Below are 16,778 nucleotides of genomic sequence, written 5' to 3'. Positions count from 1 at the left end.
ACTTCGGGGCGCTGACCACCGAGATGGGCCGCCATTCTTCCCGTGACTCTCTCAGTCTGACTGCCTTTGATTTTTCCGGAAGAAAAAAAACAGTGACCCCTACTGGTCGTTCCTGTTACGCATTTTGTATCAATTCGGTGTCTCGGAGAATAATATACTTTTAATATATATGTTAGCGTTTAAAAGTGAACGTCATATTCTCAGATAATAATTTTTACTTTCCTTTAAAGTTTTTTTAAGCCCTGCTACACCCACTGAAGGAAATACGTTTAGAAGGGAAGGCTGATAAGAAAATTCTAATGACCGAGCATTCCACTGTTATTTAAACGCAGCACTTACGGACAAATTTGTGAGACGTGAAAACAGTCTCACGGTAGATCCGTGAGTAACTTTGGCTTCGTGTGTGCGTAACAAGGGATTCGTGTATGTTTTTTAAAGATGTGTGTAAGTAGTTTCAAGCTGTTGTAATCTTAATTTGTGCATACGTAAATTGCATTTTGTATTTTTTTCATTTTATATTTTTTTAACTTATACACAAAACGTGTTATGTGAGTAACAAATTACGCACAAATCCAAATTTATACACAAATCCTAATTTACGCACAAATCAAGAATTACGCACGCACAAATCCGACTGAGTCTAATATCTCTCCATAGTATAGGCCTATATTTAATCATTTACCTTAACTTTATCATGAGTTCTCATTTCAGAAATGTTTGTAACCTGAAATGCAGCCCTACAACATTTCAATATGTCCCATTCTTTTGCTTGGTAGAGTTATGAAGTAAAAATAGAAAAAAAATTAGGCCTGCACAATATACCGTAAATTTATCGTTATCACGAGATCAAGCCGTGCAATACGCATACCGCAGAAGACAGCAAAAATTGCAATAAATGGTTACCTTAAATCTACTAAAACAATCTTATGGCAACTTGAAATATTTAACGAATCAAATAAGTCCCTTTATGCATTTGACCAATCAGATAGACCCTTCAACGTTGTTGACCAATCAGATGGAGCCCTTTTATGTTAGATGGTCCCCTCCTATGTCAACGAGGGTCATTTGAAGTATAAAGGCCCGTACACACCGGGACGAATTTCGCGCGCGATTTTCGCCGACGTTTAACGCCTCGTGACTAAACAAAGGGCACCAATGAGAGTGTGCACACCGACGCGAAAAAACGCCACGCTCAAAGCGTCAAATAAAACCAAAACACCTCGGGTTCGTTTTTTTTTTTTGACGCTTCGCGTCGAAATCTATTCAACCAATGAGAATGGCGCTTTTGCACACGTGTCTGGAGCTTCTGAAGTTACAGTAAAACACAACCTGGGGGCGCTCAAACACAAAACTGCCTTGCTGAGCACACATACCAGCGAAGAAGATAGACGCCGAGTTGCATCTACACAGCCGCGAAGAAATAATGACGGACATTCTAAAATATCCCCGAACCAAGCACCAGTTGGAGAAACTGGTGCTTGAAATATTCATGTTTTCTTTGTATGATTCTGACAAGCGCGTAAATACTTGCGATCTCTTCTTCTGAGGGAAAAGCGAGTTTAAGAAGCGTAAAGTTGCGCAGCGCCACCTTGTGTACAGGAGTATTTCTGTTTACATTAAGCGCCATCTAATGGCAGGGAATGAAATTGCATGTTCGCTCGACTCATCGTCAGCGTAAATCGCCTGGGTGTGAACACAAAAAACGTGTCGAAAAACGCTGGCGAATAACGCCTGGCGAATATTCGTCCCGGTGTGTACGGGCCTTAAGTCGTTCACACCGGGACGAATTTCGCCCGCGATTTTCGCCGACGTTTAACGCCTCGTGACTGAACAAAGGGCACCAATGTGAGTGTGCACACCGACGCGGAAAAACGCCACGCGTCAAAGCGTCACTTTTTAAAAAACGCCTCGGGTTCGTTTTTTTGGTTCGACGCGCTGCGTCGAAAACTTTGCGACCAATGAGAACAGCGCTTTTGCACACGTGTCTGGAGCTTCTGAAGTTACAGTAAAACACAACTTGGGGGCGCTCAAACACAAAACTGCCTTTCTGAGCACACATACCAGCGAAGAAGATAGACGCCAAGTAGCGTCTACACTGCCGCGTAGAAATAATGACGGACATTCTAAAATATCCCCAAACCAAACACCAGTTGGAGCAACTGGTGCTTGAAATATTCATGTTTTCTTTGTATGATTCTGACAAGCACGTAAATACTTGCTCTCGTCTTCTGAGTGAAAAGCAACTTTAAGAAGCGTAAAGTTGCGCAGCGCCACCTTGTGTACAGGAGTATTTCTGTTTTACATTAAGCGCCATCTAATGTCAGGGAATGAAATTGCATGTTCACTTGGCTCATCGTCAGCGAAAATCGTTTGGGTGTGAACACGAAAAACGTGGCGAAAAAGGCTGGCGAATAACGCCTGGCGAATATTCGTCCCGGTGTGTACGGGCCTTTAAACTGTTGCAATGACATGGGAATGATGTTTTTGGTTGTTTTGCTATTTGTTTATATACCGCAAATCCTATCGTCATCGCAATATTAATCACTCATATCTCAAGTTTTCCTCATATCGTGCAGCCCTAAAAAAAATCAAACATTAAGTTACTAAAGAATTACACATTACTCTCTTTGTTCCCAGACAACTTTGGTTCTTGTTTAATCAGATTTAATAAATTGCAATATCCAGTGTAGAGTTAATGTCATGATACAGTATAGTGAAGTAAAATGCAAAAGGCACTATTAAAAAAATAAAATAAAATAAAATAAAAGAACACATGGTTTGCTCTGTCAGCCTTAATTAAAAAGAAAGACAACTTGTTGACTGCAATCTATAATCTTTTTAAGTGTGTATCCTAAAATCTGGTTAATTGTATTTTTTAAGGACTAAAATGTAGTATTTTTTTTTATTCTACTGGCGACCTGTCCAGGGTGTACCCAGCCTTCGCCCAACAGTAATTGGGACAGGCTTTAGCAACCATGTGACCCTGAAAGGGATTCAGAGGGTTAAGATGATGGATGGATGGATGGATGGATGGATTGATGGTTAAAAAGATAAGCATGAGTCAGTGTAATAAAGCTTACAGCTTTAATGCTACGTTCATACAAGGCATGTCTTGCGCATTCAAGAATCTGCTGAATCTGGATTTTTTCAAAGCGCTTTCAGCTTAGAGTGTTTATATGGGACTGTTGCTACCCAATACTAGCGTATGAAAGATGAAACTGGCTTGGTGAGAAATGTTGAAGCAATGCAAATCTCTTGAATCTTTATCCAGGCTTTGCCTTTCTCAGCTCTATTCCGATGTATGAAAGACTTGGTGTCATATAATTTCCAGCCGGGCACAAACAACAATTACTGATTTCTCCTCCATGACCACTTTTCATTTGGGTGGAACTTCCATGAATGAAAAAGGGCGCTACTCATACATCACTACCAAATCCAAACCCCTGATTGGTCAAAGTTCAACTGGTTTGACTTTCAACACGCGTTCTGTGGACGCATGTGTGTGTATGTAGAGCCTGAAAATCTACTAAAAATCTTTTGTAGCGACAAATGAATGTGAGAAGTAGAATGTGGAGACCAGAATCACACCTGTGTCTGCAACCAACGTAACTTTGTTGGGATGTGAACATTTCAAAAAGAGACTATTTCATTTGTAGTTTTTGCCAGAGCAGTGATGTGTGGCCAGGTTTTAAAAAATAAAATGAAGGTCTTATAATCACATTCTTGCTACATGTTCTTAAACACTGGAAAAAAATAAGACCAACAAAAAAAAAAATCTAGTTATTCAATTAATTCAAAGTTTTATTCAAACATTGGAATTTAATTTTAGATGTATAACCCCCATACCTTTAAATTGTTACTCAGTTCTTGTATACTTTTGTGACCAGATATTTTATTTTTTACTGAAGTATCTGACTTACCACTACAACATGAGTGATATTTTTAAAGTAAGGATACTTTTACTTGAGTACAATTTTGTGAGTTCTCTACCCACCTGTGATTCCAAATCATGACTTCGATCTAAAAGCTGTTACCAAAAATTGAGTTTTATTTGTCTAACTATTACAAGTGCTGTGTTATAGTTGGTCTTCAGAAGGTTGTAACTATCTCCATTAAGCTTTGCGACAGTCAATAAAAGCAAAAGTACTCCATGTTTACTATCATTCCATCCTTTTCTTCCTATAGCTGTTGTGTTTTCTTCTTATCTTCCTTCGACTTCCTCTTTGTTTTTTTTCTTTTCTGCCTTTTCCCTTTGATTCAGTCTCTTTCGGTCCCCCTCCCCCTTGCTCTGCAGTGACATTGGGCTAAAGTGGGACAGAGTGTAGGGGGGCACTGAGGCAGAAGAGACAGAGAGACAGCCATGCAGGGGTGGAAGCACAGGGAGCTGCTGCTCTGCTGTAATGATCTCTCCAGACCACCACACCCCAGCTGACCCTTACCATCCTTTCTTTTTCCATGACTGAGGCTTTCCTGCTCCATCATGCTTCCTCTCAATGTCTAGAAGACTGGATTTTAGGACGTCACCATGTCTCTCCTCCAATCTTCAACATCTGTCTCTTTAGCTTTTAACCTTCCATTACCCCTCATATCTCTCTCATGCTCCGGCTCCTCCTCATCCTCTTTTTGGTGTCTGTCGCCAGGATGCCCAGCAACAGTGGTGAGACTGCGTCATCACGCTGGCACAGTAATACAGTGGGGTTTCGGGAACAAACATCTAGAAAGGCTTTATTGGTTCCTGCCTACCTTCTCCATGCTCTCCCTACTTCCATAGCTTTACAGAGCTGCCCTGCCATGCATGGTGCAGTCAGATACACTTAGGTCTTGCTCTCCGGTGACCCCCTGCTCCCTGAGATTCAGTGTAGCTCAAAGCAGTGCTGTTTACATGCTGTGGGACCGCAGCAACCCTAACACTTGTACAGAATAGATGGCTTTACAAAGGGTCAGGCTTTATTGATTTGTGTGAGAGTTTATCGCACATCTGTCGACACGCTCGCTATCTTTCCTCTACTCGGGTATACTGGGGGAGTGTTACATGTGTGCAGAAAGACCCACACAATCAGTGCACTGCTGCTCATGGCTTCAAAGCCATGAGAGAAAGTCAAAAGTGTTGCTTTCGAAGTATCTATGATTTGTCTTTTTCCTGTTTTCTACCACTTCTCCTCCATAATAGATGATGATCAAACAAAACAGGCCCGTGTGTAAAATTAGAGCATTCATGCACTGTTGCTTTTGTGTTTTCCGCAACAGAAATAAGGTCACGCTTCAGCAGAGTTCACTTTATGTCTGCAGTGTTTATAATGCATTGAGTATGTCCTGTTAGCCTTCTCATGACTGGTGAGCATGTCTGTATCTATTATCTATGAGGCTAAATAATTAAATACAATAGAGACACAATGCACCACATGTTGACAGCTCTCAAGTCTGCATTTCTTTGGGAGTCACTGTCAGTGACAGAAGGGAATTACAAGTGAGTGTGGTCTCTGTCTCTTTTTTTTTCCTGCTTATTGTGCGCTTTAAAACTTCAAAAGAAGCCATTTTTTATTTAAAAAAAAGATGTATCTGAGGGTAAATAAAATGTATTTTTTTCCTCAAATTTTCTACATTAACTCCACTCATGCAGGCACACACCACGACCTCCATCTTAGAGCTTGCATATTCATTGCCATCCTAATTAAAGTTGCTTATGTGTGATGGTGGCCTTCACCACTACACCACAGAGAGGGGGATCTTAGAAGAGGATGCAGTTGATGAAAAGAGGATACAAAAATTCTATTCTGTTTTTTGTTGTTGTCATTGTCTTTGTTTGTTTTTGGTGCATTTAGTCTTTTTCTGAGTGTACTCCGAAGCGTGAGCTCCCCAGAGAGGGTGAGGGTGTGTGGGGTGTCACCTTCTAACAACTGATAAACAGAGAAAAAGTGAAGAGACAGCAGCCGGGGAGGGAAGGAAGGAGGTGCAGAGCAGTGGAGAAGGCAGAGGAAAAAGACAAAGAAGTCAGTAGACCTGGTTGTTGTGCTGGTGAGGGCAGCAGCTGGCATTTGACAGTGAGGCATGTCTTTTTAATAGTCTTAGTCCTCCGCATATCCATTCCCAGATCTCTGCTTTACACTAAACCTTGGAAACAGGTGGAACTGATGAAAGGAAGGAGGCGAGAAGGTCAAGAGTTCCTGCTGAAAACGCTAACACTTGATATTCAGTGTACCTTTGTCTCATCTGTAATTATTCTACCTGTGATAACTGCATGTCCTTCACTTATTAAGGGGCAGAAAAAGTTTTAAAAAAAGTGAGTCCTCAGTATTATTTTATAATTTTCACATAAACTCTTGTCTGCACATTTCTGTCTGATTGAGTCAGAGAAAGTGGCAGTAACATGAGATCCTTGTCATTCTTTCCATATCTGGTTTGTTCTCAGAAGCACTTCACTATTTCAAGCTGCTTTGAATGTGAATAGAGAGGAAATAGGAGCAAACATCATTCATTTCATACTAGAGATAGAAAGCCGGTGGATGTGTATGTGTGTGTGTGTGTGTGTGTGTGTGTGTGTGTGTGTGTTGGGGGCTTAGATATAGAGAGAGCCCATTGTCATTTGGTGTAGATTCCCCTTTGTCAAACACATGCTCGTTCTTTAGACCCAACAGAGGACAGGAGAATAGGAAAATGATAGCAGCTGAGAAAAAGATGAAGGAAGAAAGGGTGGGCTGGGAGGCAGGAAAGGAGGAGAAGGGAGGGGAACAGTATTGATTTGACACTTGGGGAATCATGCCACAGCTTCGTTCATTTTCATTCATCTGCCCTTGTAATGAGTGTGTTAATGTGACAGGTAGGGGAAGAAAGCATGCAGGAGATTCACACACATGGACAATATTATTAGTGCCCTTCTGTTATTGACAGAATAAAGCAAAACTCAGAAAATAAAAAGTGAAAAAACTAAAGTAATGTAAAACTTGTGCTTTTTCATTTCTTAATGGCTGTGTGTCAACATTTTAGTCAATATGTCAATGAGATAAGAGCTATTTATTAGAATCAAGAGTTTATAACTAAAATTATTATTATTAGTGCTAGTTAAAACAGAAGTGTCTACAGTGTGTTATACATACTCAAATTGGATGAATTGGGAGCAGATAAAAAAAAAATGCAGTTGTTTTTTGTGATGCAGCAGCTGAAAGAGGCGGGCCAAAGTCTCACTTCTCTGCTCCATTCAGATGCATCCACTTGCAGACAGATCCATGTGCATTTTGTTCCACCACTAATGTTATCTTAGGGTTGTAATAAGCTGTAAGCTAGCAGAAGAGAGTGTAAACAAAGAGGTGATGTGGTATCATTGGAGGCTTACTTCTGCGCCAACAGTTCCCCCTACAACTCAGTGGCGAGTTTCTGATAAACTCCTGTCACTTTGCAGAAGAATGTCATAGAAAACAAAACAAGTTTTTTATTTTATTTTATTTATTTTTTACTAAAAATGACAATCTTAATTAAAGGACCACAGGGAACACTTTTACAACTGATAATAGATGATTGAAGTGGGACTTTAAACTGCTATTCTGATTGCAAAAAGATCACATCAACTGGAAAACAAACTTAAAACTATTGGCAGTCATTTCAAAATGATTTGGCTTTCATTGGCTTTTGGAATACTCAGGAATTTAAAATAGAAAGAAAGGGACCAGGAAATATACAGTGTCGATAAGAGTGCCTAAAAGTGTGTTTTTCATAATCACGAAGAAAGGTGGGAGCTTAGAGACTGGATGAGCTGCTCAAATGAAATAGCTTTTAGTAGGGCTTCCCAGTGCCTCCTTAAAATCAGGCATAATAGGCCCTTGGTAATTATAAAATAAATTGGCCAAGGGAAAGAATGAAAACGAAAGAGATCAAAGAGGAAGAAGCTGTGAAGGAAAGAATTAGGGACTGGTTGGTTAAAAAAATCATATATTTTTCAGGTATAGACATAAAACGTTTCAGCTGCACATTACATTACATTACACAAACATTACATGAATGCATGTTTTCCGGTATTACTGACATGTATGTGTAATCAAAAAAAAAAAGTGGGCATTTGTCAATTGTTTTTGGATTTTTGCAAATCTCATTTAAAAAAAAAAAGCTGTATTGTGAATTTCACACAAGGATCTCAGTTTGCTGTAAAAATTTTGAACAACATTTTTTTAACAGTTAATTGTAGCAAATAAACTGATATCATTGCCAAGAATGTGCTGTTGAATGTGCATAAATGGAACGCCACTCAAAAGCTATTAAGAGTTGTCAAATACATAAAAACAATTAACAGAAATAAACCACACAACTACAACTACATAAAAACCCCTTTCTGTATTTGAAATATTGAATAATTCTTATAGTTTTCTTGTTCTGTGTGCTGGGGTGGTCGCTGGTGAATGCCACACTTGGCTGTGTGTTTTGCCACATGCCACATTACTATTTTATCACACTGACAAATAGCTAGCACAGCCAGAAAGAAGAGCCCAACACTTAATCTGCAGAGATCAGGAAAATTAGGACAATCCTCTTCCCCTACACCGTACTACGACAGCAGAGCTGTCCATGGTGCTACTTCCCCCAGTTTTCAAAGCATGTGGAAAGTATGCTGCGCATGTAGTCGTCGTCCTTGAAGATTTTCTCAGGAGTGCACAATCTGTTTTGCACCAGTTTATCAAATGTTCTAAATATGCTTCTGCAGATGGTCAGAAAGACAGTCTTTAGTGGATGTGGATGTTCCTGTTTTACCTCCAAGCATTAGGAATAAGCCCATCCTTCCAAGGTCATTAAACACCTTTTATCTTTGAAGCATTACACACTGAACATTTCTTGTTCTGATTTACAGCTCACTGGAACTGCGGTGACACGATTTTCTCAAGATTTTTACAGAGCAGCTAAATACGTTTTTCACACATGTTCTGCAGTAGCTTTAATTTATATTTACCCTCTGAAACTAAATTACCTTATTTAAGGTCATTCAAGAAATAAAGGCAGAACTAAAAGTCCCCCAACATCAGAGTAAAATATGTCATTCTTGCTGAACAGTTTACTGTGTTTACAAATACAGCGCTGCTTCTCTGTAATAACTAATATGTGGATTTTTGAAGATTTTACAGCAGCTTCATTGTCTGCTGTCTGTTTAGTTTTTATTATGATTTAAAAAGAGTAAAAAGATTAGCAATTTGTGCTTGTAATGCACAAATATTTACCTGTCTGTATGTGTCATATTCTGGGTTTATTGTAAAACCAGAGTTAAATGCAATGGGTGCCTTCTTTCATCATCACTGCAGAAGAATGGGTTATCTTCGACAGTGTTTAAAATATTGCATTGGTAAACTTAACATCTCTGTTATAGTCAGTAGACTGAATGCATTGAAGGGAAAGTTCTGAAAAGAAAAAAAAGTGCAAAAAAGAGGAGAAAGATTGGAAAAGTGAAACCAGAAGTAGGAGAATAAATAGGAAGTATGTAGGTGTACACCACTGTCTGCACATTTTTTGTGGCTTCCTGTAGTGAGGTTGCTCATGAGCAATGCACACACATACACACCATCCTGGTTTGGTGAGAGAGCCCGGAAAGAGTGGATTGTGAGAAAGTGGGAGTAGGAATGTGTAGCTTGTGAGACAGATTGTGATGCTATGCGTAAGTGTGTTTTTTTATGGGTCCAGATGTCTGTGTGCGCATTTACTGGTCAGTGTTGCACAGGCCCCATGTTGTGTCTACCCATAAACCTCGAAAAACACACCTTGACAGCAGAGACCTGGGGGGGGGGGGGGGGGGGGGTGTCTCTGTGGCCCAAAGCCCAGACTTCTGAATCGAGCACTGATCCATTCAGCAATTCTACACTTCCGAACATCTTCGCCTTCTTTTATCATATTTTTTTAACCACCCATGTAGGCTAACCAGTTCCACAAACACACATGTGCAAAGCCACATGAAACACGCACTTGCTCGTGTTGCAGTGTGCCATCGCAGCGCCCCCTACCCAGCTGCTGTCACGTGAGTGCCCGGGCCCTAGCAACAGCGAGCAAGAGAGCGAACAAAAAAGAGAAATCCTGGCGAGAGCAGAGGAGAGGGGAATGGGTAAAGAGAAAGAGATTGGAGGGAGGGAAGAGCCATGGAGCATTAATAAGTGATGAGTCCAACAGTGTGAATTGCTGTTAGTTAGCATTGCTGCAGCGCCGCTTTCATTTGCATGGCAGCACCTAGAACAAACCCTCTTACTTGCGCCATTTCCTTTCCTGCTGTTTCTCTCACAGAGATTTTGTTGTCGCTTCCACTCAGTTCCATTTTTTTTGCCATTTTCTGTATCTGTTTCCCTTAGATGAAATAATAGATGTTTTTTCAAAAATAATTTTCTCTTGTGATTAATTTAATTGGTGTTTTCTACATATTACTTTACTTTTGCAGTAAAATAGTTTACTGCTGGATTTTTGTATCCATCATTCCCCCTATTTAATTGATTTGACATCAATTTAATCAAAATAGCAGCCATTTACATCCCAGACATTTTTAGCTGTACCTTTGCTATGCAGTTTTATTCCTCCACTCCCTCTCCCCTTCCTCCTGGAAGAGGGGTGTCGTCTCTCTGGGGGAACTTTGTGGAAGACAAGTGATGCTCCAGGGCCCCCTAATCCTTTTTTCATTATGTTTCTCCTTCCTTTTCTGTCTCCCTGTCTCGTTATTTGCATGTACGTGTCTATGGATTTCCGGCATATATGCACATCCACTCACAAGAAGATCCAGCAGAGCTTGTGCACTTGGCTTGACTTCCTGCCTCAGGCTGATCAGCTGAACTGATTCCATTACTTATAGACCCCCCTGAACGATGGGAAGAGTAGCACAGACTAAGTAAGGGCAGAAAGGGGTAGAGGGCAGAGGGACAGAGGTTTAAAGCAGAAGATAGATTTGCTGCAGACAGAAATTAAGAGCCGAGGAAGGGGACAAAAAGGTTGGAAAATAAAGAGGAAGTGACTGGATTGCTCACCCGGGTGGGAGCGTGGGATAGACTTCTGGCTTTTTATCCAGCCTACGACAAAAGGGAAGAAATATAGAAAAAAATACAAACTAAAATACATTCAACAGCAACAACAACAAACTCCTGGAGGCGTAGGCAGACTAGACGAGAATTGATCTTCTCTCCCATGAGGAGATGCTTGCAAGGAGAGAGATGGAGAAAGACGCAGAATTGTTGTTACCCATGTATGGCTCTCAGGCCTGTAGGCCCCTCATCACTCTCACTCCCTTCTCTGTCACTCCCAACGGCATGTTTCTCTTTATCTCCCCATCTCTCCCTCCATCAATCTCCATCTGCTGTTCTGCTCCGGGTACGGCCAAACACCTTCTCTACACTTCTGCTTCCCTTTATCAGCAGGAGGGCAGGCAGTGGCTAGGAATTAAATATCACCAGCGGAAGAGAAGGGAAAGGGCAACAACGGCTGAAAGCTCAGGTCACAATAATGAAGATCAGTTTTTGTTATAAACAACTTACATTCACAAATCCATTCAAACCAATAAAATACCTTCTCAACATATTAGATCAACCTATTTCTTTGCTGTTTTGTCATTAAGTTAATAATAAACACTTTAAAAACTTAGTGTGTGTATGGTTCTCTGGTTATACTAAAAAAAACCTGGTATTTAAATGAGCAAATGTAAAAAAGCATTTTTTTATTTAAAAAAATATTAATATTAATATAAAAAATTATTTGTGATTGTTTTATAGGAGCTGACTTGGTTAAGTTTTAATCGTATCATTAAATTATTGCAAAAGGGATAAAAAAAAAAGAAATCCAGTTCACCTTCAAGCATTTATGCGACACAAAAAGAGCCTTACTGAATGTGCTGCCACTGAAAGTAATTTGTTTAGGGATTTTTTTATCAATTCATAATTTCTATTTATTTTGCAATGAACATGTACATATTTCATTCATTTTTGTGTTCTTGAAGAGCAAAATCATTTATTGAAAACTGGAAATGAAATCTGTGATAAAGGACTAAAAATAAAACTTTTTTTGTAAAATATACAGAAGTGCACATCAGCTTAAGAAAAATACATATGAAAAACTGAATATTGAACACAAAAAACATAATTTTGATCTGGAAATAATACAAAAAGCTCAAAACATTGTAAACGTTTTCATAGTGCACTTTTTACTTACTTCAGAATTAATACATGTACATTCATTTTTCCAACATATATGTTTTGATTTAGTTGTCAAATAATTTATAAAAACAAGAAGACAAAGGAATAATATAAATTTAAAGTAATCCTCCTGCTCAAATCCTTTATACATTCCTAACTGTCTGTATATGCCTTATTCCCATTCACCCACCTCCTTCTGGTTTGTCTTTTCACTCAAGACATGTTGTGACAGAATGTACCAGTTTGTTTCACAGGGTTCCACTCACCAAGTGCATATTATCCTGTAAGGGGTAATACCCAGGTTGGAACAAAAGGGCAGGCTTTGAAATTACAGATTACGTTGCCTGGCACTCAACACAACAGTCTGATTCGGATGAAAACACATGTGTAAACTTTATGCCTGCAAATGCACTGGGTGACACTTATATATATATTTTTTATATTAAGAAATACAATGTTATAGTTGGATTCACATACTGCAATTATTCCAATAAATGTTTGTTTAAACATGGAAAAGAGCAACAGATGTTTTTTATCCTGCTGATGAGCTATACCAAAGTTTGTGTCTTCATCCAACCCACACATAAAATAGTAAGTTCTCCAGTTTGAAGGAAGACACAAATGCTTTTGGGTCTCCTAGAAGTATAAAAAACCTCAGTTGTATTTTCTTTTACTGCCAAAAGGCCGGTTAACCTCTTGAAAGTCGTGGAAATATCGGGCTCCATGCAGAGGGAGATTCTGGCACTGTGGTGTTAAACTTCATGTGAAAAAATGGGAATATTAACACCTGCCGATACTTAGTTTTGTTCTGGGCAACTGTGCAGGTCTGAATACACTAATGCAAACTGTGATCTGAACTTAAATCCATCTAAATGAGTGGTCTCAGTCTGGTTTATGGGCTGAGTATGGTTCACTTCGGATTACTTGCTACTTAAAGATTGGGAACTTTTGTCAGTTATATTATGGTTTTTGGTCATGTTCTTTTTTGAATTGTCCATCAGTCACACCAGTTTCAGCTTTGTCAAAATTCACAGCTGTCTTCATTGCAGTCAATTACCATCAGTCTATTTAAGTGTCTGGTTTGCAGTTCTTCCTTGTCAGGTCATCTGGTTTGTTTTGTCACTCTGCTGTTGCTCCCAGGGTTTTGGCATGTTTCAGTTTATTTATTAAATCTTTAAGTTTCTGTCATCATGCCTTGTCTCCTGCATTTTAGGTCTTACACCACCAGTTCTTGACACTGGTCCTGGTCCAAATGTAGTCAGTCTTTCTGTTGAAAACCACAACCAGGAATTGAGCTAATAAATTATGAATAATCCTGGAGCAACAAGTAAAAACAAAAAACTCCTTTTTACCGGTGCAGAGGCTCACATAATGCAGCTGCTAGATAGAATCTCAAAATGTTATGGTGTTTTCCATGTCTAGTAAAAGGTGAAGTAACAGGGTTTCAAGCTCCTGACAGTTCCTCATCAGAGTGAATAAACGTTGGCCAACGCAGATAAAGGTTTGAGATGCATTAAGTCAGAGCGTAAGCTCAGGAGAACAAAAAGACAAAAGGCTTTTTTGTTTAACAAACCTGATAGAATTCTCGGAACAAGGTCAAGGTTTCTGCAGATGAGGCTTCGTCATTTCATGGTATTACTATATCAAAAAGCATGCAGAACGCTCGCAAATATGTTTTGATACAGCTGCTCTTGAAGTTAGGACAGATTTTTTTCTTCAAATGCTTTAACTGTAATAACAAGATAACAATCTGACAATCATTGGAGTATGTAAGACATTTGCGATTGCTATTCTAAAGTTTCATTGCACCGCCCTGATATTTCTGGCTGAAGGGTAAATGGGACTGTTTCTGTAAAGCACTTTGGGTCTCAAGAAGGTAAAGAAGCATTATATAAGTATACCTTTTACTATTTAAAAAAAATATGTGCCAATACCCTGCAATGTCAACAAAAATTAGATCTTAGTAATTAACAACTATAATAACAAAATGGTAGATTGATATAACTTGTGGCCTTCCTTATTACATTTTTTGAATTTGAGGAACTATTAAAGTAGTTTGCAAAATTTTGTTTTGAGACTTTCTGGAGTAAAACCTTTTGAAGAAAAAAATTGTCAAAAAGGGTTGAACTTCAATTGTACGTTGTCGAAGTGACCAATAATGAAAACTATCGGTTCCTGTACATCATGTATGTTTTTCAAAAGATAAAATATTTATCAGATTTATAGGAATTCAAAATCAAATGTGTTTATTTTGCAAAAAGTAAGATCGCATTATTTGTGTAAGACTGTCTTACAAAAAGCTGGGCAGGCCTTACATGCAATGGCTGCTGTTCACACTGCGACAGTCACGCTGTTTTCCTTCCTAATATTTTTTTCCAAACATAACAGGCTCATAACACACTTTGTCACTCTTTTTGGCAACTTCAATAAAAACGCACCCAAAAGCCTGAGAATATACCTTCATGAGAAGTTAGAATCCAAGTACAGATTGAAAAGCAGTCTGAACAGAGGCTTTTGTTATTGCGTGTTCACAACAAAAGCTGTTCTTTTCAGTTAAATACCTCAAACAGGCATCACTAAAAGTGTGCTAGAATAAAACTCCTGCACTGTGACTAGGTCCTGACTTATGTCTTGGAGCTTTGTGTACAGCAGTTTGTATAATATATGCCATGCTTCTTAGGGTTTGGAGTCTCTGTGTTCTTTGTGTCAGCATTGCAATGACACTGAAAGTTTGTGGTGGCAAACAACAGCAGACATGTGCAGATGCATACACACACTGAGGTGGCATTTACAATTTGCACTCACAAAGTGTACACTGTAAAAAACAACCCTTTTGGGGTCATAGTTTATAAAAAAGAGCAAGGGAAGTGAAAGAAACATGCTCACACAAAAACATGACTCTCATCTCTTTCTTTCTATTTTACACATGTATACAAATTGTACTCTCTCCATTGAATTTTAGATAAACCACAGACAAACCAAGCAGTCAAGGTGAAAAAAGAAGGCAATTTGCCGTTACCATAACACACAGGCACATGAATTATTGATACTTGCAAAGATCCCATTTTTCCTCATTCAGCCTTTTTCTTCTCATCCCTCTTTCTTTATTGAGTCAAATTGGCAAGATGGATGGGTCAGGGCTTACTATACCAATCTATTTGGAGCTCCCATGTTTTCTTTAGGTTCTTCGGTTCGGTCTTTTTAGAAATCCTAAACAATTGGAGACAACATCAAACAATTAGGAAGAGTTAGGATGTGTCTAAGGATGTCATTAAGAGAGCAAGAGAGAATTAATCGAGATATAATGCGTTCCGGATCACAAGGTTTGAAAAATAAGTCAGTACAGTGGTAGCTGTCTCTGAGTTGATCTGAAGGTTTAAATTTATCTGGCAGATCGGTAGACGGCAGAGTTAGGAAGGTTTGAGCGGGAACAGTACAATTCCTGGAACAGAGCTATTCAATGAAAGAACCGGCGTTAAAACAGAACAAAATTACATGGGCTGAAATGAACAACCAAAGTCTATCATTACCAAGCTGGTTTAAACAATTACAATAATGTAGGAAAAGCCAGAAAAGATTTGCTACTTTGTTATGATGATAAGATGAACTATGAAGGATCATCAAATTGGGTGGTGATGTATATCTGCAGCTAAAACAAAGAAAGATAAGGAAAGCAATTGAAACAAATAGACTTTAAAGCCTGTAAAACAACTCTTGTTTAAAAGTATATAATGTGCAATTTGCAAGTATTTTTACATGGTCAGAATGATGAATCACAAAGTTTTTTCTTGTATTTTCTGTCATTAAATGAATGTATCTGACAAAATTCTACATTTTTTACATGATTATCCTATGGTTCTGATGTTTCACTATGTCTCCCTACCTCTTATTCTTCATAGGTAATCGTTTCTTCCTGACTTTATATGGCGCTTTGTATATCTCAGAAGTGCAAAAGGAAGATGCTCTTTCAACTTACCGCTGCATCACAAAGCACAAGTACAGTGGAGAGACCCGCCAAAGCAATGGAGCCAGACTTTCTGTTATGGGTAGGAAATAAGTATTTTTTTAATAAAACAAATTATACCTTTGATGTTTTTTTAGCTATGACAATGTTTAAAAGATATGACGTTTGAAATCAAAACATCTGTCTATTTATCCTTTTTTTAAGACCCTACGGAGTCCACCCCGTCCGTGTTGGACAGTTTCCAGTCTGGTGAAGTGCAGATCGGGCACAATGTGGAGCTGCCTTGCATCGCTTCTGGATATCCAAACCCTACCATCCGATGGTTGAAAGATGGTCGACCATTACCAGCAGACTCCCGCTGGACACGCCGCATTACTGGCCTCACCATCTCTGACTTGAGACTCGAGGACAGTGGCAATTACATCTGTGAGGTTACCAACAGCTTTGGCTCCAAGGAGGTGGCAGGTCACCTCAATGTAATTGGTGAGTTGCTAGGGATAAATTTACATGAGGCATGCATTTTCCTTTTCCTGACTTTTAAGAAAAAAAAATCACACAGACAGGTACAAAAGTTTTGCTGTTGTGATACATCTGGGATCAATCTGGGGTTGATATGAAGAAAATACCCCCCCCCCCCCCCCCATGCTCTCAAATCATAAACAGTTGAAGTCCTCTCATGTCCT

General features: G+C 39.1%; 1 protein-coding gene across 1 annotated transcript in view; it reads left to right on the top strand.

Annotated features, from left to right (window-relative positions):
• Positions 1–16,778, top strand: part of LOC101165578 (Down syndrome cell adhesion molecule-like protein 1 homolog) — a 102,516-nt gene that overhangs the window by 45,026 nt on the left and 40,712 nt on the right. The window contains exons 4-5 of the mRNA XM_020708264.2: positions 16,031–16,177; positions 16,300–16,578. Of these exons, the coding sequence (XP_020563923.1) occupies positions 16,031–16,177; positions 16,300–16,578 (426 nt within the window). The remainder of the gene's footprint in view (positions 1–16,030; positions 16,178–16,299; positions 16,579–16,778) is intronic.

This window comes from Oryzias latipes, chromosome 13 (assembly GCF_002234675.1).
Source record: "Oryzias latipes chromosome 13, ASM223467v1".
NCBI classification, from domain to species: Eukaryota; Metazoa; Chordata; class Actinopteri; order Beloniformes; family Adrianichthyidae; genus Oryzias; species Oryzias latipes.
The sequence above is the reverse complement of the archived record's forward strand: the minus strand, read 5'-3'. Positions and strand labels throughout refer to the sequence as shown.